General features: G+C 34.0%; 2 protein-coding genes and 3 pseudogenes across 2 annotated transcripts; 3 read left to right on the top strand and 2 right to left on the bottom strand.

Annotated features, from left to right (window-relative positions):
- Positions 1-820: 820 nt before the first annotated feature.
- On the top strand, positions 821-2,518 carry LOC120196615 (annotated as a pseudogene).
- Positions 2,519-2,643: 125 nt separating this feature from the next.
- LOC120196617 lies at positions 2,644-3,768 on the top strand. Its single transcript, XM_039198381.1, has 2 exons — positions 2,644-2,927; positions 3,468-3,768. Exons 1-2 carry the CDS (start codon positions 2,659-2,661, stop codon positions 3,526-3,528), a joined length of 330 nt encoding a protein of 109 aa, XP_039054312.1. The 5' UTR covers positions 2,644-2,658; the 3' UTR covers positions 3,529-3,768.
- A 91-nt stretch (positions 3,769-3,859) lies between these two features.
- LOC120196897 lies at positions 3,860-5,593 on the bottom strand (annotated as a pseudogene).
- Positions 5,594-7,919: 2,326 nt separating this feature from the next.
- On the top strand, positions 7,920-24,661 carry LOC120196899 (late embryogenesis abundant protein D-11-like). The gene is made up of 2 exons (XM_039198583.1): positions 7,920-8,208; positions 24,395-24,661. Exons 1-2 carry the CDS (start codon positions 8,011-8,013, stop codon positions 24,599-24,601), a joined length of 405 nt encoding a protein of 134 aa, XP_039054514.1. The 5' UTR covers positions 7,920-8,010; the 3' UTR covers positions 24,602-24,661.
- On the bottom strand, positions 13,214-14,861 carry LOC120196898 (annotated as a pseudogene).
- Positions 24,662-25,877: the final 1,216 nt, after the last annotated feature.

The following is a 25,877-nucleotide window of genomic DNA, read 5'->3' as shown; positions in this document are numbered from 1 at the left end:
CGTTGTTGGACTGCTCAAAGTGTTAACCCACATTTCTTCGTTTTAATTGACCCATTGTGAATTTCCATTTTCGTTGGAATCTCCGAGAGGAAAGAGGCCTTTATATTAATTATTTAACAATGTTATCAAAAGGCAGTCTGACAAATCAAACTTTAGTGGTTTATGTTAGTATGTGTGTATATATTACTTCTAAGATATCTTTTAAAACTAATAATATCATTAGTTTAATTAATATAATTTTTATTGTAGTATTTAAAGTAATGAGGATAAAAAAATATAATTGTACAAATTTAGCTAATTCACATATCCTCGCCAAAGTTATCAATAAGTGGTTTGATTGATAGAAATTTAATAGTTGAGTAGTCTAATTGAAAAACGTTTTAGTTTAGTAGTTAAAATATAATCAACCTTATAGTTTAGTGACTATATGGGTAGTTTACCCTTAAATTTAAGCGCTTAATGAACACTAATTTAAGGGATGTTTGTTTACTTCATAATGATTAAGCGCTGAATGATTCAAATACTGAATGATTCAGAAGCTCTGTATAAATTAGTTCTGAATGTGACATACTATTTGATAATGGCTCTGAATCATTCAGAATGTACTTCTGTGCTGAATCATTTAGCACTGTTTTGCTGAATCATTCAACACTATTTTGTTGAATCATTCAATATTATTTTGCTGAATCAATCAAAATCATTTAAAAATACGAAATAAACACGTTGTTCAACATTTAACGCTGAATGATTATATTAATAGACAAACAAACATCCCCTAAACTTAACTGAGCACTCGAGGAGCCCAGAGAAGAGGGAAAATGTTAAACCTTGAAAAACCCTAAAAAAATGTTCACATGGGAAGCGCAGTCTCACTCTCCGAATCTCCGTTTATTCCTCTTCGATTCTCAAACAAGACCTTCGGTACAATGCAGAAATCTCAAAGGTCAAATCATTCTGTCTCAATCTCATCTTCTCGTTTCGTGGCTCAAAGAGGAGGCGGAAGAGGTGTCGCTCAGGGTTCCGATTCCTCGAGTTTTAATCGATTCCGAAGCACCGGTGAGTTTTAGAGCTTTGGATGATCACATTGAGGTTAAGCTTGTTTTGCTTCTACCTGTTGATCATCCCATCGTTTATACCTTCGATGTGATGTTGGATTCATCTGAAAATGGCGATAATGCCCCCTCGTTCGATGCTGCAAAGCCACTGGTGCTGGATACTGGTTAGTTCAATTTTTAGGTTCCATTTAATTGTTATTTTTAGTATTTAACGTTATACTCTGGAAGTAAGAATGCAAAAGCTAGTGCTTTTAACAATAAAAGAAATGATTGTTTTGAACAGAGAACTATAACTAGTGGTGCTGATATTACTTCTATATTTTATATGCAAAAACTATTTTTTTTGGCAAGACTTACATTTTTTGTTTTTTGTCATTCCTTATGGCAGCTGATTGGATGCTTAAATCATTCTATTCTTGGCTCATTCCTTTATCTCTCTTTTTGTGTGTGTTAGATTTGAAGAGTCTGTCATCAATGGAAGGAGGAGTGCACTTCTATTGAAGAAATTGCTCAACTAGGCTGACTAGAAGTACTCTCAGGTAGTTCACATGATATCATTTCGTTGTGCTCATTAATATCAGTTTCAAATATATGTACTTTTTGTTATCCCTTTGCTTGTTGCCTTTTTGCTTTTGATTTTTCGGATTTTGGTTTATTTATGTAGAGAATTAATGGAAATGCCATCAATTGACTGGCGAGAGGTCGCTGATAATTGGTTTGGAACTTGTTGCTGTTCATTTGGGGGTATAAGTGAGAAGTTGGTGACTAGATTTGCAAATTCCTATCAATGTGCCAAGGTTGTGTGCCTTTTGAACCTAACAAATGTTCTTCTTTGCAAGGATGATCTTGTGGCATGTAAACTTTATAATGGAACTGATGAATACCAGCCTGGATTAGGTTTTGCGAGTGACTCTGGTTTGAGTGAAGATATGTTAAGTTCTCAAGAGAGAACGAATGACTTATGCGAGAAGTTGAGCTCTATTCATCTTAAGAATAATACTGTTAGTACAAGTGTGCTAGTTAATAAGGAAGAAGCTAGTGGTAGTGAAATTTTTTCTGCATTACCTGTATCAGTTTTCTCTAAAACCGAAACGTCAGTGCCAGGATGTTGTGTTCATGCCGCAGATCACATAAAAAATCATTTAGATGAAGGTAGCCAAACCAATGTCCCTGAAACTTGTCCGGTGGAGCAAAACACTTCAAAGCTCTTGGCTAATCAGAAATTGTTCCTTAATGGTTTTCTTGGAAATGTCTTTATGGCTAAATCCTACAATCTCTCGATGGATATTGATTGGGTGGAATTTGTATGCCCTAACTGTTTATCACTCCTTGGAGCTTGTCCTTTTGATAATGGTGCTACGCCGATTGATGGTGCAGTTCGATTCTTCAAATGCTACATTTCAACTTGTTCGTCAGCTGGTGGTGGATCAGGGGACTTATTCAGGTGAGCACAAAATCATTTGGCAATTTGGCACAATTACCATAAAGATATTTTGTTCTGATATTTGCCGACATATGAGTCATTATGGTGATTAGATAGCTGTGAAGCGTTGCTTTATTGCGATTGATAAATTTTATACTGCGGGCTTAAAGTTTGCTCATCATGAACCGGAAATGTATCTTGGAAAGAATGTTCATTAATCAGCTACCGGAAAATGCGAAAGATGAATTGTCATTTCGAACTTTGGTTAGAGATTTGAAAACCAAGTCTCCCTTGTTGCAAATCATTCTTCTAAATCCAAATTCTTGGTGCTGTTCTGGTTATTGCTTGGACACATCGAGTGCAGCAGAATCTAGTCTGAAGTTAGATTTACTCCCTGTTATCAAGGTCAACTTTTCTGATTGTGGTGAATCTGCAGCATCTCAGTTAAGGTCTGTCTCAATTGATCTCTTGATTGTCTCCTTCTTCCCCTGTTACGACATAACACTTAAAAACCAAACAAAGAACAGAAATAAAACCAGCTCAGAAGCAGAAACCTAACCAATACCCTAATAATCATCCTATTCCTTCTTTAGCTAATTTATCCGATTCCCAATTAGCAGCTCTTAATATATGCCTAACAATTACATCTTTACTCTCCACTAGGGCAGCAATGTCTTTCACCATGGACCGACACTAATAGAACTTGCTTGCTTGAAGAATGAAAAAGAAAAATCTGTTACAATATATATGTATATAATATAATGTTTGGATGCCTGGAAGAATGTCATCATTACTGTAATATATTTTATTCAATGTCTTTCATTTCCGTGTTCCAGAAGTCTGTCAATGCCCTCCAACATTAACTTTTGCATTCATGTTATTTCCCCTTAAATAGTTTGCTAGTTCAGTGAATAGCACTCGGAATGCATAGAATTCATTAGTATTAAATTTTGTTTCAATGCATTAAAATTGTTTTCCCACTTCTGCAGGGTACATGAAAATTGGATAACAAAGAATGTAGGGGATGAAGTTTGCATGGCAAGTAGATGAGTTAATTGGATCTCTATCATCAGCTAAAGATATACTACCACCTTCATATAACTTTCTCCAGGGTTTACCTCTTTCATCGTTGCGATGATAGAGATTATTTGTTGTGCAATAGCTTTGATCAGCAGGATCCTAACTGGACACCCGATCTAGAAATGAAATTTAACCATGACTATTGTCACGAAGCACATCCTTGTGATGCTATGGAGTCAAGTCATTGTAAATACAACACCAAAATTTAAACTTGTGAGTTTGTCTTTTATTTTGCAAGTTTTCTTTTGTGGTTGGCTTGAAGTCATTGCTATTTAAGCGCCAAAAATCGAGTCGTCTTCATGACATTCATCCCTTTTAAGAACCAATAGGTAATTAATTATAAACAAACACATTTGTTATCCCATAACTGGACAGATAGCTAAACCAAGTCAAATATATGCATCTTGTTTCAGACTCTGCAAGCTCTGAATTTTGCCTCTCTACCTTCTTTTCTTATGTTTCTTCCTCTTCTTTAATGCTCTTTTCCTTCTCTTCAGTTGCAGCTTCCTCTATATCCTTCTTCTTTGTGTTAAGAAATTCGATGAGACCTTGGAGTGCAACTCTGGGTTCATCATTGATCATCAGTTGTTGCGCCACTTCAGCCGGAGTAACTTCAATACTTTTAATCAAGTCATCAATGCAGCCAAACAGTTTGTCGTCTTTGATCCCAAGATATGAAGATGCAAGTTTCCTGAATCCTGCTGGTGAACAATATCCCATGTAAATATGCACATCCATTCGCCCTGGCCGTAGAAGTGCTGAGTCTAACTTTTCCTTATGATTTGTGGTAAAGATTATGATTCTTTCGTGCCCACAGCTTGACCACAATCCATCAATGAAGTTGAGTAAGCCTGACAGTGTTACCTGCAAAATTATGTTAAATTAGAGAACCGAAAGGCTTGTTTCAACTTCAATCAAACCAAGTAAAGAAACGAATGAATTACCCCGGGATCGATACCCATTGGACGCTTGAGTTCATCTTCATCTTCTTCATCACTGTTTTCATTGGCCTTGGTTCGATCATGCGTAACTTTGGTGCTACAATCTCTGTCTTCAATAAGCAGAGTTGACCGATTTGTGGTGGATGTGAGTATGCTTCTGAGTTCGGAATCACTTCTGACGCTTTGAAACTGAAGATCATATACATTATATCTCATGTAATTTGCAATTGCGGCAACCAGTGATGATTTTCCTGTCCCTGGTGGACCATACAAAAGGTAACCCACGTTTCCAAGCCCTGCCGACGTTCTCAAAAAACTCCTTGCGTTCCACAAATGTGTCAAGATCCTTCATTATGAATTCCTTCGGGCTCCATTGCCAGGGTCTCAAATGTCGCAGGGTGCTTGAAAACCGTAGGCTCCCACATGGAACAGTCTTGATCATCTGTATAAATGTTGAGTGTCTCACACTTGCTTATGATTGCTTTAGCTGTCTTGTTTATATACGGGAAGTACCTTTGCTCAACTCTTTCTCCATCACTTTTCTTGCAGGTCAAGTTGAATCTCTTATTGGGGTGGTAGATTTTCTTTGTTTCTATAGAAGATAAAGACCATTGCAAGCGCATGCCATCGAAATCATCAGTGATGGTGCAATCCACAGGGATGCTTCGTTTTGGTGGTTCCATGGGGTCGCTGGACTCATCGAAACCTACAAGAATACTGTCACTGGTGGGTCCAATTATGGTCGGCAAATACACCTCAGCAGCTCTAAACATTTGGTTATCACCAGCATGCCATCGATCTTCGATTACGAAGACAAACTCCGATGAGAAGTAAGCAGCTGTGAGATCATAAAGTTTCGAGGTGATGTAGTTTCTCATCCTTTCGGGGACCATATCATTTAAAATTGTACGGATTAGCATGGCCATGACTGAAATGGAGGCGTAAGCGGAGAGAAGAGTGGACAAAGAAGGCAACTCTTTCAACATTGTTGCCATTTTCTATATCCCCTGTGTTTGCTTATCCTGTTTGGAAACTGAGAAAAAACATGAGAAAACAAAAAAGGGAGGAAAATTTCAATGGAGCGGTCGAGTGAAGAGTGAGGAACACTTGGAAAGAAGGATGGAGGCAGAGGGTTATATAAAGTGTCAGAAGATGAGTGTGTAAGGTGAAACGTGTTGATGAGTCATGGGGGTTTCCATAAAAAAGGAAAGTTAATGGAAATTAACACCAACGGTGGGAACTGGCTGACTGGAACAGGCTAATGGCCCCAGAACTGTGTGCAAGAGTACATTTCAACCATCGATAAGAAAAAAAAAGGGAAAATTCGTGAAGAGGAACAATTTATAATAAAGTAAATGAAAAGTTTGAAATTTTATATTGACTCAGCGTTAAGAAATTTATGCTAATTCATTTGAGTTTAGTACTTCGTCCTTTTCGATGCTTCTTAATGTGCTTAGCATAAAGAATGATTCCATGGGGACGGCGTGCTTTAGTTTGTTCGAAAGAAGAATCAGAGAAGCACTTAATGTTTGGTTTATTTCAGAAAAACAAAGGTGCAAAGTCAAAAACGTCGTCGCTTCTTCTACGCGTTTCAAAGAAAAAGGAGAGAGTGGGAGGGACGCCGACGCTTTTTCTTGCTGCGCAAGCTGCTAACGTCGCAAGCTATCTTCACGCGGGACCCTAGTTTAGTATTCACTGTGAAAACATACCTTTTTAATTGTTAAAAATATTTTCAAATAACTAAATATTGATTTTTAATTTTTTAAATATATATATATATTAATTATATTAACTAGGATAAATTAAAAATATTTATGACAAAAATTAAAAACTATAATTTATTTTTCAACTCAAGTTAAAAAGTATTTAGGACAATAAGAAATTATTTATGTAATATTATTTACAATTGTAAAAATAATTTTAAATTGTCACATGACTATTTATTATGTATCAAACTCGTCATTTTCCATTAAGAAATTAACAATAATCTGAGCTGAACGTTAACATATTAACTAAGATATGGTAGCGGTTTGAGATTATGATTTCGGATTTTATCATATCTCAGTCAGTAGGTTAACGCCCATCTCAGGTTGTCGTTAATTTTTTAACGGAAAAGGACGAGTTTGGAACATAATGAATAGTCATATGACCATTTTGTAACTTTGAATAGTCTAAGTACTTAACAAAACAACTCCTTATAGTCGGGGAACTCAATAAAATAATATCCTATTGTCATAGGATCATTTGTGTACTTATCCTAATAAATAAGATATATATATTTTAGATTTAAATGATATAATAATTTTAACATGAATTATATACTAAGAATAATTATACGAACTATAAATTATCTATCGACCTAAGTTATCTTTCATATCATAAACAACTGTAATCTATAATTTATTAAACTTTTTTATAATCAATTAATTAATACTTACTTTTACCTATTACTTTGCATACAATTTCACAATCTAATAACGCAATGTGCATAATAAACCATAACTAAAATATTAAATTTTTGTTAAATAAATTAATTTAAATAATATAATAATTATACGAAGTAATTACTTAACTAAATTTTCATTTTCCATCAAAACAACTAAATGAATGCTTCAGGTTTACTATGTTATATATAAATATTATAAAGGTCGCAATAAGAATTCAAATTCTTAGCAATAAATCACTTGATTAACTTCAACAAATGTTATTGTTTGAATTCAAAATTTCGAAAGAGATTAATATTTTTCTTTATAACTAAGATCACTAGATGGGTTTTATAATATCAACAAAATTATATTATAACAAAAATAGGGTAAATTACAAATTTCATCACTAAATTCGTATTTTACTCACTGAACTTTAAAAGTTTTCAATTTCTTCACTAAACTAAATACATTGAGTTTTTTTATCATTCCACCGTTAAATGGTTAACGGCGTTAAAACGATACAATTTAAAAAAAACAAAATTTTCACTAAAACGACGATGTTTTGCATCTATAGAACAACCCATTAATATTGTTGTTAGTGAGAAAACGGTTGAATGAAAAAATTAATGTATTAAGTTTAGTAAAGAAATTTAATAACTTTAAAGTATTGAAATAAAAAAATTAAAATATAATTATTAAATTTGTAATTTACTCAAAATAAATAAATAAACAAAGAGCTTATAATTTATTGGATGAGGATGTATCTTTATATTCAAAGAATATGAAATGATCTATGATCATTAGGAGGGAAATAAATAATGAATCTTATCTAATGCCAAATAGCTAACATCATCAACACTTGTCCTTGATACTATTGCGACACTTAGCTAACAACAACGTGGCAACCGAGTGAACAGCTAGTGTCATTTTGCAGTGTTCATGGCTACATGCTACGCATTCATTTTTCTCTACTATAAAAACCCTTTTTCACCCTATCAACTTTCCACCGATTAAAACAATCACATCCCAGTTTTCTTTCAAGCATTCATTGTTCTTGTTTCAGGTTTATAGTTGAGAGAAAAAATATGGCACACTTCCAAAACCAATATTCAGCTCCCGAAGTAACCCAAACAGACGCCTTTGGCAACCCGGTTCGCCAGACCGATGAGTACGGCAACCCGATTCCGGCACAGGAGACGGGCCGTGGAATTGCAGGGATCGGCGGGCATCATCAAGGAAAGCATCATGGACTCCGTCGCAGTGGAAGTTGTAGCTCGAGTTCCGTAAGTATACGTTGGTATGTTTGAATAACAAATGATGAAATAGGGATAGTAATAATTGTGGGATATTGATGCAGTCATCTGAGGACGAGGGAATAGGGAGGAAGAAGAAGGGAGTGAAAGATAAGCTGAAGGAGAAGTTACCAGGAGGAGCGCACAAAGAGCAGCAATATCAGGCGGCGTCAGCCACAACGCCGGGGCAAGGGCCTACGTATCCTCACACAACAGGAGAAGAAAGGGGTGATGGATAAGATCAAGGAGAAGCTACTGGTGGTCACTAGAACCCTAAATCACCCGCCTTTTGTCAGTTACTTTCCTACTAGTCATTTTATATGCTTTAATGATAGATAGATAAAAAAATAACTTGTAGTAATAACAAGTGTTGTACCTTTTAAGGCTACTGGTAAGAGATGTATGCATGGTTTGATCTTGTCAGAACGTTTTAGGCTATGGCGGGCAGCGATACAATTTAATAAAATAATATCGAGTATTAAAATAAATACATAAATAAATAAATTTTGAGTCGTCATTGACATTTAGATTAAATTTAATAAAATAATATCGAGTATTAAAATAAATGCATAAATAAGGATTAAATTTAATAAAATAATATCAAGTATTAAAATAAATGCATAAATAAATAAATTTTGAGTCGTCATTGACATTTGAATTAAGTAGGTAAGTCAACACCTGAAGCAAAATATCTTTTAAAATAATTTTAAGAAAAAATATTTTAAAAGATAAAAAGTAAAATAATTTTAAGAAAAATTATTTTAAAAGATAAAAAGTGATACGCGTTTAACTAGAAACTTATTTTGAAAAAAAATTGGAGAGTCGATTACGCGTGGGGAATGATTATCGCCCTATAGCGCCCAAAATCGATACTCATATATTGAAATTCACAAATTTGAATATATATTTAAATTATGATCCTATTAGAACAAAAATTTTGAAAAAAGAATTATTTCGTATGGATAATCATAAAAAACATACTCCTTGTTAGTTAAGATGAACATACTCCTTATTAGTTAAGGCGTGTTTTTTTTTTATGGATTCTCTATTCAAAAGAGAATTTCTTTTTATCAAATTATATTTAATATATATATATATATATATATATATATATATATATAAAGAGTAAATGAAATAAAATAAAGAATTCGGAGTAAAAACAATGTTATTTTGTGGTTAATTCTTGAAAACACATTCTTGTTAATTAAGTATAAACTTCCCATATAAGATAATTTTCTGAAGAGAACACACATATTTAATATATAAAATCAGTCGAATATATAAAAATGCAAATGTATTATTCTATACGAATAATTCTCTTAAACACACTCATTGTTAAGGTGCATTTTCATAAATTCCTCATATAAAATAATATTATTTTATTAAATAATTCATATAAAATAATATTATTTTAGTAAATGGTTCATATGTATAAAAATATTTAATACTCAAAACAAAGTTTATTAAAATTGTAAGGCATATGCGAGTGTAGTAAAGAACTAAGATCGATTGTAAGGCATATGCGAGTGTAGTAAAGAACTAAGATCGAAACATGAATATGTTAAAAATAGGTACTAAATATAAAATAACAAAGATAGAAACAAAGGAGCAGAAATCTAAATAACAGAAAGGTAAATAACAAATTAAAGGGATCAAATATAATTAAAGTTAGAGGTTAATAAATTAGAAAAGTTAGAAATTAGAATTTTATACGGGCCATGATAATGTTGATCGTACCTCAAGACCGGTCGCCACAAAGATGTATTAACGTTTAAAATAATAATAAATAATAAAACACTAAAATAAAATAAATAATGAGCATATTATAACTAAAAACAGTGGCCAAATTAAAAGGAAATAAAAAACAGTAGCTAATTCGAAATTAAAAAAATAAATAAGTGACCTAAATGTAACAAGGTAACAAAAACATAATCTAAATCGAAATAAACAGAAAATTAAGAAGTGGCTAAATCGAACTAAAAATAAAAGAAAAGGCCAAAAGTAAAAAAATAAAACAAAATAGAGGTATCGTGACCAAAATATAAAAACACGACAGTAATTAAGGGATCATTACATGAATAACCCTAAACTTTTGATATAATACTTTTTTTTCTACTTCAGGTAAAAAAGAGCCTAATCATAAAAGGCCTCCCCTCTCATTTTTTCTTCTCACTATCCACAACTTATTCCCACTGGTGGCGGCACCTCAACCCTAAGGCTTCAAAATCGCTCTGACTGTCAAGCACCGGTGCTCATCCCCCTCGTCGGACGTCAAACAAAGCATGGGTAGCTGAAAAGGCCACCCAATAGAGCTAAAAGGGATTCGATTGCTCACATTTACTCTCTTCTCTACCCCGACCGAAAAGGCTGTGACCAAGAAACACCACCACATATTGGCGATCACTCCTCCTTGGCCACCATTGATGGAGACTATAGGTCCCAAAACTCCCCTATCACAGAACTGAGACCTACTCCATCTAAAAAATAACTAAATTGAGATCTAATAAACCAAAACCCAACTTCCCAAATGGTCGACGTACTTCTTAAAAAAGAACCTACCCTTTTTTCTTTCAGAACCCCAAAAAAAGAGGCCCAAACTGATGCAAGCTCAACCGTTCAACTCATCGGATCCGACGATGCTCCACTCCAACGACGAGATGACTCTCAGACGAAGAAAGGTAAGCGAAACTTTCCCCTTTCTATAATTGTTTCGAATGAAGTAAATGAAAAATCCAAAGAAACGTTGCTATGATTTTTCAAAAATCATGAAAAATACCTTTAAAAAAACTCTGTATTCCTTCAATGGTTCTGTTTTCTCCTCCTTTTGGGTTTGAATGTGTTGCTGGAAATTGTGTATCTCTTTTTGTTTTCAACGAAGCACGAAAATGATTCTAGAAAATGGTTGAATGTTTTGTATCTTTTTGTTTTGTATTTACTTGTTTGTTTCAAATGAAAATGGTTCTTGGTTGTGTTCGGTGTATTGATTCTTCAAGAATCGGGGAAAAACTTTCTGCTGCAATTTTTTGACAAGGAAAAGTTTCACTTCTTTATTGCTATGGAATCTTTTTACAATGGTGGGAAAAAATCCATTTTACAACTGTTAGAGAGGGGATTTTATAGAACCCCTCTTGTTTATAAAAAAAATGGTCCCAAACTTGTTTCTGATTACTTTGTTTTTCTCGTTTTTGCTTGTAGGTGGAGTTCTGACCGATGGGCGCGAAATTCGACAAAGATCACGATCAGTATTGGTGGCGTTATCAGTGTGGAGTGCTCGACGGTTGATAACTCCGTAAAAAGACTTGTAACACCTTAATTTAGGGGTTAAATTTTAGAAATTATAAAGTATTGGATTTAATTGGTATTTTGAAAGAAACGGTGGACTAAATTATAAAATTTCAAAGTTGACAGATCATTTTAAGAAGTGCAAGAAATTCAATGGCTAAACTCATTTGACCTTTTTGTTTTGGGATGAATTATAACACCTATTTCCCGATTGTTTCTGCAGATTTTTCTCTGTTTTCCCTCTCCAACAACTCTTATTTCAACTCCGATCTACTCGCCGTCTGACCTCCGATCGACGAACCGAAACCATTATCGTGTTCGTTGTTGACCGAGGAACAAAACCCCTCAAATCTTTCGTCGTGAATCGTCGCCGTTCGTCGTTAATTTCAGTCGGAAGTATCGTCGGTAATAACTCGATTTCAGTTGGTTTTTCATCGATTAAAATAATTTTTAAGAGTTTTTTCTGGGAATTTTCCGACACCGTAGCACTGTTCACGCGCCACACGCGCCACCCCTTGAGAGTGGGCATCGTCTGGGTGATAATTTAGTAATTAATTTATGTTTGGGTGCTATTTGTGTAAAATTCGGGTGTTAGATTGGTAAATATTTGCAGAATGTGGCTAATTTGGTAATTAATTTTTGTTAGGGTGATATTTGTGCAAGATGGTCGACTGTTGACCCATTGACTGTTGACCGGCGTTGACCATAGTTGACCAAAACTTTGACCGGCTTTGACCGGGAATTAAACGACCTTTGATTTTGACCGAGTATACCTATCCTGACATTTTTCGACGTTCCAAATCCGATTCCGCAGTCCGTTTTTTGAAATTCGAACACGAAGACCTCGAAATTTCCAATCAAACCCGTTGACTTTGATTTTGACCGAAAATTCTAAATCTTCGAAAAGTCATATTTTATGCTTTCGATGTCCTGAATCCGAATCCGAAGTCTGTTTCGCCAAATTCGAACCCGATAAGCTATTTTTCACTGATTTATCATCCGATTCGATCCGTTTTTCAGAATTAAGCTCCGTTTTTTATATAATTTATGTTGATATGTATCTGAGGAATTATTGGAAGTTGAATTAAAGATCAAAGGCGTTCGAATGGAATTTTTATGGTCGATCAATATTGCACAAAAATCGAGGTAATACTTTACTACCTCTTTATGCTTTATAGAACATGTTGATATTAGTAAATGCATGAATAAGATAATGTTGGTCACTTTTGTGGAGTTGATTAATTTATGCACTCGATATGAATGTGGTAGAAATTCGGTAACTGAATACGGATCGAATGACTAATATAAGAGATTGAGGGATTGTTAGAATTAAATTACAAGTTTGTGATTAGTGATAAAGAAATCAGCCATAGATTTGTAACTTATATTTTATAGCATCAAAGGTTAAATGTTATAGGTACTTGGATGGGAAATTATGAAAATACTTTGGTAGGGTAAAATTATGAAAATACCCTTATGTTGTAGGATGACAAGAATTGTCCATGGAAGTTGGTTAATAACTCTGAAAATACCCTTATGATATAATTACCGATATTGAAAAGACATACTGTTGTCACGAAGCACATCCTTGTGATGCTATGGAGTCAAGTCATTGTAAATACAACACCAAAATTTAAACTTGAGTTTGTCTTTTATTTTGCAAGTTTTCTTTTGTGGTTGGTTTGAAGTCATTGCTATTTTAACAGCAAAAATCGAGTCGTCTTCATGACATTCATCCCTTTTAGGAACCAATAGGTAATTAATTATAAACAAACATATTTGTTATCCCATAACTGGACCGATAGCTAAACTAAGTCAAATATATGCATCTTGTTTCAGACTCTGCAAGCTCTGAATTTTCCCTTTCTACCTTCTTTTCTTCTGTTTCTTCTTCTTTAATGCTCTTTACCTTCTCTTCAGTTGCAGCTTCCTCTGTATCCTTCTTCTTTGTGTTAAGAAATTCGATGAGACCTTGGAGTGCAACTCTGGGTTCATCACTGATCATCAGCTGTTGCGCCACTTCAGCCGGAGTAACTTCAATACTTTTAATCAAATCATCAATGCAGCCAAACAGTTTGTCGTCTTTGATCCCAAGATATGAAGATGCAAGTTTCCTGAATCCTGCTGGTGAACAATATCCCATGTAAATATGCACATCCATTCGACCTGGCCGTAGAAGTGCTGAGTCTAACTTTTCCTTATGATTTGTGGTAAAGATTATGATTCTTTCGTGCCCACAGCTTGACCACAGTCCATCAATGAAGTTGAGTAAGCCTGACAGTGTTACATGCAAAATGATGTTAAATTAGAGAACCGAAAGGCTTGCTTCAACTTCAATCAAACCAAGTAAAGAAACGAATGAATTACCCCGGGATCGATACCCATTGGACGTTTGAGTTCATCTTCATCTTCTTCATCACTGTTTTCATTGGCCTTGGTTCGATCATGCGTGACTTTGGTGCTACAATCTATGTCTTCAATGAGCAGAATTGACCGGTTTGTGGTGGATGTGAGTACGCGTCTGAGTTCAGAATCACTTCTGACGCTTTGAAACTGAAGATCATATACATTATATCTCATGTAATTTGCAATTGCAGCAACCAGTGATGATTTTCCTGTCCCTGGTGGACCATACAAAAGGTACCCACGTTTCCAAGCCCTGCCGACGTTCTCAAAAAACTCCTTGCGTTCCACGAATGTGTCAAGATCCTTCATTATGAATTCCTTAAGCTCGGGCTCCATTGCCAGGGTCTCAAATGTCGCAGGGTGCTTGAAAACCGTAGGCTCCCACATGGAACAGTCTTGATCATATGTATAAATGTTGAGTGTCTCACTCTTGCTTATGATCGCTTTAGCGGTCTGTTTATATACGGGAAGTACCTTTGCTCAACTCTTTCTCTATCACTTTTCTTGCAGGTCAAGTGGAAGAATCTTTTATTAGGGAGGTAGATTTTCTTTGTTTCGATAGAAGATAAGACCATTTCAAGCGCATGCCATCGAAATCATCAGTGATGGTGCAATCCACAGGGATGCTACGTTTTGGTGGTTCCATGGGGTCGCTGGACTCATCGAAACCTACAAGAATACTGTCGCTGGAGGGTCCAATTATGGTCGGCAAATACACCTCAGCAGCTCTAAACATTTGGTTATCACCAGCATGCCATCGGTCTTCGATTACGAAGACGAACTCCGATGAGAAGTAAGCAGCTGTGAGATCATAAAGTTTCGAGGTGATGTAGTTTCTCATCCTTTCAGGGACCCATCTCATTTAAATTGTACGGATTAGCATGGCCATGGCTGAAATGGAGGCGTAAGCGGAGAGAAGAGGACAAAGAAGGTAACTCTTTCAACATTGTTGCCATTTTCTATATCCCCTGTGTTTGCTTATCCTGTTTGGAAACTGAGAAAACATGAGAAAACAAAAAGAGGAAAATTTCAATGGAGTGGTCGAGTGAAGAGGAGGAACACTTGGAAAGAAGGATGGAGGCAGAGGGTTATGTCAGAAGATGAGTGTGTAAGGTGAAACGTGTTGATGAGTCATGAGGTTTTCCATAAAAAAGGAAAGTTCATGGAAATTAACACTAACAGTGGGAACTGGCTGACTGGAACAGGCTAATGGCCCCAGTACTGTGTGTAATAGTACATTTCAACCATCGATAAAAAAAAAGGGGAAATTCGTGAAGAGGAACAATTTATAAAGTAAATGAAAGGTTGAAATTTAAATTGACTCAGCATTAAGAAATTTATGCTAATTCATTTGAGTTTAGCACTTCGTCCTTTTTGATGCTTTTTAATATGCTTAGCGTAAAGAATGATTCCATGGGGACGGCGTGCTTTGGTTTATTCAAAAGAAGAATCAGAGATGCACTTAATGTTTGGTTTATTTCAGAAAAACAAAGGTGCAAAGTCAAAAACGTCGTCCCTTCTTCTACGCGTTTCAATGAAAGAGGAGAGAGTGGATGGGACGCCGACACTTTTTCTTGCAGCGCAAGCTGCTAACGTTGCACGCTATCTTCACGCGGGACCCTAGTTTAGTATTCACGGTGAAAGCATACTTTTTTAATTGTTAAAAATATTTTCAAATAACTAAATATTTATTTTAATTTTTAAATATGTATATATATATATTAATTATATTAACTAGGAAAAATTAAAATATTTATGAAAAAAATTAAACTATAATTTATTTTTCAACTCAAGTTAAAAAGTATTTTGGGAAATAAGAAATTATTTATGTGATATTATTTACAACTGTAAAAATAATTTTAAAAGTAAGTTACATGATTTGTCGTCGTTTTCGTTTAAGTTTTGTATATTTTTTCTAATTGAATTCAAAAAAATAATATTTGATCACTTTCGTTTTTATTTCATTAAGATATGAACATGTTCATTTTTATATAATTAAGGATGTGGTCACTTATCAACTTATAAATCTTTAGTCATTGAAATTTTAATTGTCGTTAATGAAGAAATTAAATAAGAGTGGTCACGTCTTTATTAATAAAATCAAAAGTGATCAAATATTATGTTTTTTAAATTTAGTGAAGAAAAATATACAAAACTAAAACGAAAGTAATCAATCTTCTTATTTACCCTAATTTAAACTCCAGAATTTTTTTAACACATCCAAACAAGAGATTATAAAAAAATTATATTAAAATAAATTTGCTTAACTTTTAAAATTTACGAAATCATATTTGAGTTAATTGACTTAAATACTTAATCAATATATTTAAAACATGTTATAAGTTGATGTAGATCGTGCTAGTTCTTGTTTAGTTTGAGTAACAATGTATGTGACTTACTTAGACTATTCAAAGGAAAGATATATGCTAAATTTTTTAGCATTTGAGAAAGGAAACACCATGAGCTTCAAGGTAAGAGCTTCAGGTAGGTATGGTGGAGTGGAGAGATTTGTTCATTTCTTTACCGGTTTCACGGTTTTCGTTAATAATGTAAGCAAAAGGATTCACGTCTCTACTCTTAAGGAAGCGTTTCAGGCCTATGGTGATGTAATAGATGTGTTCATTGCGTATAGAAGTAGAAAAAGACAATTTGTTGGTTCTACATTTGCGTTTGTAAGGTACAAAAGCATAACTGAAGAAAATACAACGGTTCTTAAAGCAGATGGTATGGTGATGGACGGGTTCAAGATCAGAGTTTTCTATGAAAAATCGCCTGAAAGTAAAAGTAAGAGGGTAGATACTGGAAAAAAATTTAAAAATGTATGGAAACCAGTTTTAAGGGACGCTAGGTCATTCAAAGAAGTTCTTGGAGGTTTGTAGGCAGAAGGTGGAAAGGTTGATGTTGTTGTGCATGTAAATGTTGCAGATGACAGCGAGGCCAATTCTTCATCAATTCCTGATGTCGTAAGCAGGAATATTCTAATTCCTAAGGAGTTATCATGGAGAGAAAGCAGTTTGGTTGGTAAAATTAAAAATAGATATAACGAAAATATTATCCAAACAGCCTTTAGAGATGAAGGCTTGGATGTGAAGGTTAGTATATGGCATGACCTGTTGATGATTATCCAATTTAAAAATGAAAATGATCGTCAGGTATGTTGGTTAGAAAGAGATGAATGAATTCGTTTATGGTTTGATGAGCTTGAATTAATGGAAGGATATGATAATAGAGTTAAAGTTAAATTCTGGATCTCTCTGAAGGATGTTCCTCTTTCTATTTGGAGTGAAAAGTTTTTCAAGGATATTGGAAGTTTGTGGGGAAGAGTTTTTTTGATTGATAAAGAAACTACTGATCGAGATAGGTTTGATGTAGCAAGAATGTTGCTAGAAGTTCAGTTCGAATCATCTATTCCAGAAAAAGTTTCCATTATCTTCAAAGGATGTAATTATTCAATTAAAATTCAAATCGAAGTTCAGGAAGAGGCTAGAGTCTTTATCGATGGAACCCTGGTGGGGGTGGAGTGTGGCGAGCTGATGATGAAGAAGAAATAAATGCTCTAGTTTTCGAAGATGAGTATGATGTAGGTGTTGATCTCGAGGGAGGTCTTAATATGGAGGAGCAGGTTGATTCGGTAAATCACAGGTGCGATAATGATTATGGACTTTTTGGAAGGCAAAACGTTGCATGCATAAGCCATCGTGGAATACACGGGTGCTTCTAAAGAGGGGTTGCATAAAGTTCCCATCATTTCTAATATTGGGCCAGCCGAGCAGCCTGCTGATGAGAGTTTTAGGCTAATGGCAATCAATAAGGAACCAAAATTGATTTGGCCAACCCAAACTATTTCTAATAGTTCAAGGCTTCTAGAGGTGCCAATAGAAGAGGTGTTCTCCCTCAAAGTAATGGATGAGGTGAGTTCTGCTGAAACACGTTTAGTCAGAATTGGAAATTCTCCAAAGAGGAACAAAGATCCAGTTAATCCATTTGTTGATAACTTATCAAAATCAATTTCGATGGGGGCAAATCCGGTTAGCCTCAAAGCATCCACGAGATTCATCAATTTGAAAAGGAAAAAGTAGGGTTTTAATGGACGGGATGAAAGGCAGAACGTAAGAAGCAATTCGAATCAAAATGGAACCATAGGTGGGGAGCACTCTAGTAGCAAGAAGAGTGTAGCTATTGAAGCGGATGAGTCTTTAGCTGTTGCAGAAGCCTTGGGGGTGGAGTTCTAAGGGCTGAGAAGGGATGTGATATAGAGATTGGAATCGATCGAGTTAATGGGTTAGTGCTGAGTCTTTTTTTTGTTTACTGGTTGTGTCTGAATATGTGCGTGTTTCAATTTTTATGGAATATAGTTTATCCGTTCTATCCTGGAATGTCTGAGGGTTGGGGAAATTTGAAAAGATAAGAGATGTTTATAGGGTTATCAAATCGAATAAGGTTAATTTAGTTATGCTACAGGAGTCAAAGGTCACTGAAATTAATGGTTATATCCAAAGAAGATTAAAAGGAAAGTCTGATAGGGAATTAGCTTTTGCGCATGTTGAAGGGGCTTCGAGTGGACTCATCGCAATGTGGGATCGAAATGTGTTTGATGTGAGTAGTAAAATAGTACTTAGGAGAATGATAGCTCTTAAAGGGAGGTTAGTTTTGAACAATAGGGTGATAGGGATTATTAACGTTTATGGGCCGGATGTGCAAAGGGATATGAGAGATTTTTTTTAAGCAATTGAATTTTGTTATTACCGATTGAATTCCTGTGATAGTGGGGGATTTAATACTATTAGGATGGAGTCTGAAAGAGTACGGATGATCAATCGCTACGATGAGGATTTTTGAAGATTTATTTATGCTTGTGAGTTGATTGAGGTGCCAAATTTGGGTAGTTTATTTATATGGTTTAGGGGTAATGGAATGTGGTAGTGAGTAGGCTCGATAGATTTTTGATATCAACTGAAATTGTTAGTATGTTTCCCCAATTGGTGCAATATTCACTTCCTAGGAGATTATTTGATCACAAACTGATTGTACTGAAAGAGAAGAGGTCAAAGAAGTTCATTAGACCTTTTAAATGGTTTAATTATTGGGCGGATGACCCTATTCAGGCCAAAAGAATCAGATATTTATGTGAAGTTAACAAAGGCAAAGGTCTAAACAAAATTCTGCTGCTGGCAAAGATTGTAACCAATGATAGAGATAGAGTAGTTAGAGAGAAGAACCCTAATTATGTGGAAGAGTTTGGTAAAAAGATTGATTCGTTAGAAGATAGACAGCTGTCGGATCCTAGTAATATTCAAATTCAGTCGGAGATTACATTGATGAAGGCAAGACTGTGAGTTGTTTTGAGGAAGGAAAAACGAGACTGGTTACAAAAATCTAGGCTTATGTGGTTTAAAGAGGGCAATAAAAATACGAAAATTTTACATCTCAGTCGTATCAAGGGGTCGAAAAAAATTAGATTAAGCTGAAGGTTCAAAATTCTATTTTTAAGAATCAGGCTGGAATTCAACAAGTGTTTGTTAACTATTTTCGTGCTGGTTATAATGAGGTGAAAACAATTCCTTTGAAGAGATTTGATATCCCCCTTAAGAGATTAGATGCTGCCACCAGAAGGATTATTGAGAGTCCTTTTATAGAAGATGAGGTTTGGCTTACAATTAAGTCATCCGATGGATCAAGAGCGCCAGGACCAGATGGTTTCAGTTTGGACTTCTTTAAGAGATTCTAGAAGCATATTAAAGGAGAAGTTATGAAGTTTATGGAGGAGTTTTACTGGGGCAGAGTAGAAGACCTTTCTTTTAATAAATCTTTCATTTCTCTTATTCCGAAAAAAACATAGGCAATTACTCCTGACTAGTTTAGACCAATTTCCTTGGTGGGTAGCATGTACAAGATTGTATCTTGTGTATTGACGAAGAGGATGGGTAGTTGTTTTGCTGAAGTGATTGGAGAGAACCAGTTCACTTTTATTGATGGTAAATAGATAGCTGATTGTAGTTTGATTGCCAATGAACTCATTAATGGGTTGACAAAAAGTAAGAAAAAAGCAGTGTTGATTAAGCCAGATTTTAGCAAAGCCTACAATACGGTTGATTGGCAGTTTTTGAATATGATTCTAAAGGAAATGGGTTTCGGCAGAAGATGGAGAAAATGGATAAATTTTTGTATTTCAACTCCTACGATTGTTGTCTTAGTTAATGGGTCTCTGTCTAACGGTTTCTCAATCAAGAGGGGACTAAGACAAGGTTGTCCGTTGTCGCCGCTGCTTTTTAATATTGTTGGCGAGGCTTTCAGTTGTATGATAAAGAAGGCGATGGACATTGGTCTTTGTTGTGGGGTTGAAGTAGGGTCTGGAGGCACTGTTTTATCGTATATCCAATTTGCAGATGACCTACTCATTTTTCCTAATCAAAAGCGGCGTCGATTTTAAATTTTAATCGGGTTATAAAAATCTTTGAAGTGACTGTTTGTTTGAAGCTTAACATGAAAAAAACTAAGTTATTCGTCATCAATGTGGAAGAAAGTAGAGTTAGGAGTTGGGCAGAATAAATTCATTGTGGATGAGGAGAGTTTCCGTCAACGTATTTGGGTCTACAGTTAGGGCATCAGAAGAATTCAAAGTCTCTTTGGCAGCCCATTTTGGACAAAGTCAGAAATCGGCTTCAAAGTTGGAAAGGTAAACTGCTCTCATTTGGAGGAAGGTTAATACTGATTAAATCTGTTTTAATTAATTTGCATGTGTACTATATGTCTATTTTCTCAATTCCCAAGTCCATAGTTGAGGTGATTAATAGATGCATAGCGAACTTTGTTTGGAATTATAAGTCGGATATGAGTATTCACTGGATTAAGTGGGATAACATATGTAGACCGAAATCGCATGGGGGTTGGTAATTTTTGATGTTAAAACTAGGAACCATGCCTTGCTTAATAAATGGATTTGGAGGTTTAGTGTGGAAAATGATAGTTTATGGAGGAAGATAGATGTAGCTAAGTATAATAATGATAAGGATTAGATCATTCCAAAAGCTGTAAAAAATATAAAATCTTCTTGGGTGTGGTGTAATATTGTTAATCCGTCTGGGTCTAATGAGTTGGATTTCCTTGCTGAATTGAGGTGTGTAATGGGAAATGGGAATAAGATTGAATTTTGGACAGATTATTGGACAGAAAAGGTTTCTTTAAAAAATTCTTTTTCGAGAATATATGGTTTAGCTGTAAAAAAAATACGGAAAGATCAGGGAGTTCAGGTGTTGGGTACACGAAGTATGGGAATAGAGGATTGAGCTGAGAATAACATTTTTTGAATGGGAAAAGCCATTTTGGAGTCAATTCAGGCATGTTTTGAACAGAGCGGTCAATGTAGAACAAGGTCTTAACAGATTAGTTTGGTATGGTGTGCAGGATGGTAGCTATAATATGAAATTATTTTGTTTAAAAGTGGCTTGCGATGGTAAGATGGAAGACCCAATTTGGAGATTGGTTTGGTTTAAATTTGCACCTCCTAAGGTATTCGCCTTTGTGTGGAAAGCAGTTCATCATATATTGTCGATCATGTTAGAGCTGGAAAAGAGAGGAGTCAATTGCAATGATCAGTCTTGCTGTCTGTTTTGTAAAAGTGAGCATGAAGTAATTAACCATGTTTTATGTAATTATGATGTAGTTTGGAAAGTTTGGCAACGTTGGTGCAACATGTGGAAAGTAAATTTGGTGTTTCCTAAGAATGTAAAACAATTATTAGAGGCATGGTTTTCACAAAGAATAAGGAGGAGAGTTCGGGCTCTATAGCAAATTGGTTTTTTTTGTATGATTTGGGTAATCTGGATTTGCAGAAATAAAACCAGATTTAATGGAATTTCTTTTTCGGCAGATCAGATATTTTATAAAGCTATGCTCTAGATACGGGTTTGGGCGAATTATTTATGGCCATTGTTGATTCCATTGGTGAATGAATTTGTTCGTAATCCGAAAGCTATCGTTCGTGGTGTATGATGATTGTGAGCTCTGGTGTTGTGTAATAGCGTTGTGAGTTTTAGTTTAGGTTGATTTTTTACTGTTAGTGCTTCTGAGTTGAGTCTATATATTGTTATTTGATCATGTATTATTATTCTATTGTTTGTTTTGGTTCCAGTGAAAGCCTGTGTCTGTTCCTAATGTTTGTTTAGAAGTTAAATTTGTAGGGTTGTGGTCTGGTCTATGTTATGGTGTTAACTGAATATGTTATAAACTACTCTACATTTCGTTTAGTTCCACCCTAAGGTGCACTCTTTTTCCTCCGATTAAGTTTAGGGAGGTTTTTTAATGAGGTCCTTGAGGTGGTGTACTTTGTAATTACATTAATACAAGATAGTATTTTTCAAAAATATATATATGATACTTTTTATTTTCATAAATAATACAATGCAATTGAGATTATATCACTTATTTTTGGGTTAATTCACATCTATAAATGCAATTACATAATTTATGAGTTACATACTTAACATATCAATCATTAACTTCCTACTTTGAAACGTATCGATTCTTTGTATAGCGATGTATTCAAGTCACACTTACATAGTCTTATTTAAGATTAAGGTAAAAATGTTTTGAATGTCTCAAATAAAGTTATTTTATAAATAAATTTAAGATTCATTTATCTTGGGTTCAATTCAAAATGTTATCGTACTCGATCAATCACAATTATGTCTCTACTCACGATTCAATCTATTTTAATAATAATAAATAGGATAAAGTACGCAAATGGTCCTCCGACTATATGATACTACTTTGTTGAGTCCCTTGACTATTAAAAGTTACAAAATGATCACCCGACTATTCATTACGTTCCAAACTCGCCCTTTTCCATTAAGAAATTAACAATCATCTGAGCTGAACGTTAACATGCTAACTAAGATATGATAGTTGTTTGAGATTATGATATCGGATTTTATTATATCTCAATTAGTAGGTTAACGTCCATCTTAGGTTGTCGTTAATTTTTTAACGGAAAATAACGAGTTTGGAACATAATGAATAGTCATGTGACCATTTTGTAACTTTGAATAGTCGAATGACTCAACAAAGCAACTCCTTATAGTCGAGGAACTCAATAAAATAATATATATAAAGAATAATTATATGAACTATAAATTATTTATCGACCTAAGTTATCTTTCATGTCATAAAAAACTTTACCATATAATTTATTAAACTTTTTTATAATCAATTAATTAATACTTACTTTTACCTATTACGTTGCATACGATTTCACAATCTAATAATGCAATGGGCATAATAAACCATAACTAAAATATTAAATTTTTATTAAATAAATTAATTTAAATAATATAATAATTATACGAAGTAATTACTTAACTAAATTTCCATTTTCCATCAAAACAACTAAATGAATGCTTCAGGTTTACTATGTTATACATAAATATTATGAAGGTCGCAATAAGAATTCAAATACTTAACAATAAATCACTTGATTAACTTCAACAAATGTCATTGTTCGAATTCAAAATTTCGAAATAGATTAATATTTTTCTTTACAACTAAGACCACTAGATGGGTTTTGTAATATCAACAAAATTATATTATAACAAAAATAGGGTAAATTACAAATTTCATCACTGAATTCCTATTTTATCACTGTGCTTTAAAAGTTTTCAATTTGTTCACTAAACTTAATACGATGAGTTTTTTTTTATCACTTCACCGTTAAATGGTTAACGGTGTTAAAAAGATATCGTTTAAAAAATAAATTTTTCACTAAAACGACGTTGTTTTGCATCTATAGAATAACCCATTAATATTGTTATTAGTGAGAAAACGGTTAAATAAAAAAATTAATGTATTAAATTTAGTAAAAAAATTAATAACTTTAAAGTACTGAAATAAAAAAATTAAAATATAGTTATTAAATTTGTAATTGATTCAAAACAAATAAATAAACAAAGAGCTTTTAATTTATTGGATGAGGATGTATCTTTATATTCAAAGAATATGAAATGATATATGATCATTAGGTGGGAAATAAATAATGAATCTTATATAATGCCAAATAGCTAACATCATCAACACTTGTCCTTGATACTATTGCGACACTTAGCTTCCAACAACAACGTGGCAACCGAGTGAACAGCTAGTGTCATTTTGCAGTGTTCATGGCTACATGCTACGCATTCATTTCTCTCTCCTATCAAAACCCTTATTCACCCTATCAACTTTCCACCGATAAAACGAATCAGAACCCAGTTTCTTTCGACCATTCATTGTTGTTGTTTCAGGTTTATAGTTGAGAAAAAAAATTATGGCACACTTCCAGAACCAATATTCAGCTCCCGAAGTAACTCAAACTGACGCATTTGGCAACCCGGTTCGCCAGACCGATGAGTACGGCAACCCGATTCCGGCACAGGAGACGGGCCGTAAGTATACGTTGGTATGTTTGAATAACAAATGATGAAATAGGGATAGTAATAATTGTGGGATATTGATGCAGTCATCTGAGGACGAGGGAACGGGGAGGAAGAAGAAGGGAGTGAAAGATAAGCTGAAGGAGAAGTTACCAGGAGGAGCGCACAAAGAGCAGCAATATCAGGCGGCGTCAGCCACAACGCCGGGGCAAGGGCCTACGTATCCTCAACACAACCAGGAGAAGAAAGGGGTGATGGATAAGATCAAGGAGAAGCTACCTGGTGGTCACTAGAACCCTAAATCACCCGCCTTTTGTCAGTTACTTTCCTACTAGTCATTTTATATATGCGTTAATGATAGATAGATAAATAAATAACTTGTAGTAATAACAAGTGTTGTACCTTTTAAGGCTACTGGTAAGAGATGTATGCATGGTTTGATCTTGTCAGAACGTTTTAGGCTATGGCGGGGAGCGATATAATTTAATAAAATAATATCAAGTATTAAAATAAATGCATAAATAAATAAATTTTGAGTCGTCATTGACATTTGGATTAAATTTAATAAAATAATATCGAGTATTAAAATAAATGCATAAATAAATAAATTTTGAGTCGTCATTGACATTTGAATTAAGTAGGTAAGTCAACACCTGATCTTTTAAAATAATTTTAAGAAAAAATATTTTAAAAGATAAAAAGTAAAATAATTTTAAGAAAAATTATTTTAAAAGATAAAAAGTGATACGCGTTTAATCAGAAACTTATTTTGAAAAAAGGTTCGAGAGTCGATTACGCGTGGGGAATGATTATTGCCCTATAGCGCCCAAAATCGATACCTAAATAACTATATGTTTGAATATTGAAATTCACAAATTTGAATATATATTTAAATTATGATCCTATTAGAACAAAAATTTTGAAAAAAGAATTATTAAGTATGGATAATCATAAAAAACATACTCCTTGTTAGTTAAGATGAACATACTCCTTATTAGTTAAGGCGTGTTTTTTTTATGGATTCTCTATTCAAAAGAGCATTTTTTTTATCAAATTATATTTAATATATATATATATATATATATATATAAAGAGTAAATGAAATAAAATAAAGAATTCGGAGTAAAAACAATGTTATTTTGTGGTTAATTCTTGAGTTGTTAATTAAGTATAAACTTCCCATATAAGATAATTTTCTGAAGAGAACACACATATTTAATATATAAAATCAGTCGAATATATAAAAATGCAAATGTATTATTCTATACGAATAATTCTCTTAAACACACTCATTGTTAAGGTGCATTTCCATAAATTCCTCATATAAAATAATATTATTTTAGTAAATGATTAATATAAAATAATATTATTTTAGTAAATGGTTCATATGTATAAAAATATTAATACTCAAAACAAAGTTATTAAAATTGTAAGGCATATGCGAGTGTAGTAAAGAACTAAGATCGATTGTAAGGCATATGCGAGTGTAGTAAAGAACTAAGATCGAAACATGAATATGTTAAAAATAGGTACTAAATATAAAATAACAAAGATAGAAACAAAGGAGCA

The sequence above is a fragment of the Hibiscus syriacus genome, unplaced genomic scaffold (genome assembly GCF_006381635.1).
Source record: "Hibiscus syriacus cultivar Baekdansim isolate YM2019G1 unplaced genomic scaffold, ASM638163v2 tig00117034_pilon, whole genome shotgun sequence".
NCBI lineage: Eukaryota > Viridiplantae > Streptophyta > Magnoliopsida > Malvales > Malvaceae > Hibiscus > Hibiscus syriacus.
The sequence above is the reverse complement of the archived record's forward strand: the minus strand, read 5'-3'. Positions and strand labels throughout refer to the sequence as shown.

Coding starts and splice junctions, on each gene's coding strand:
- LOC120196617 (XM_039198381.1), top strand. CDS start 2,659: ATGAACCGGAAATGTATCTTGGAAAGAATGTTCATTAATCAGCTACCG. Junction 2,928..3,467: donor TCTGCAGCATCTCAGTTAAG/GTCTGTCTCAAT, acceptor CCACTTCTGCAG/GGTACATGAAAATTGGATAA.
- LOC120196899 (XM_039198583.1), top strand. CDS start 8,011: ATGGCACACTTCCAAAACCAATATTCAGCTCCCGAAGTAACCCAAACA. Junction 8,209..24,394: donor GAAGTTGTAGCTCGAGTTCC/GTAAGTATACGT, acceptor ATATTGATGCAG/TCATCTGAGGACGAGGGAAC.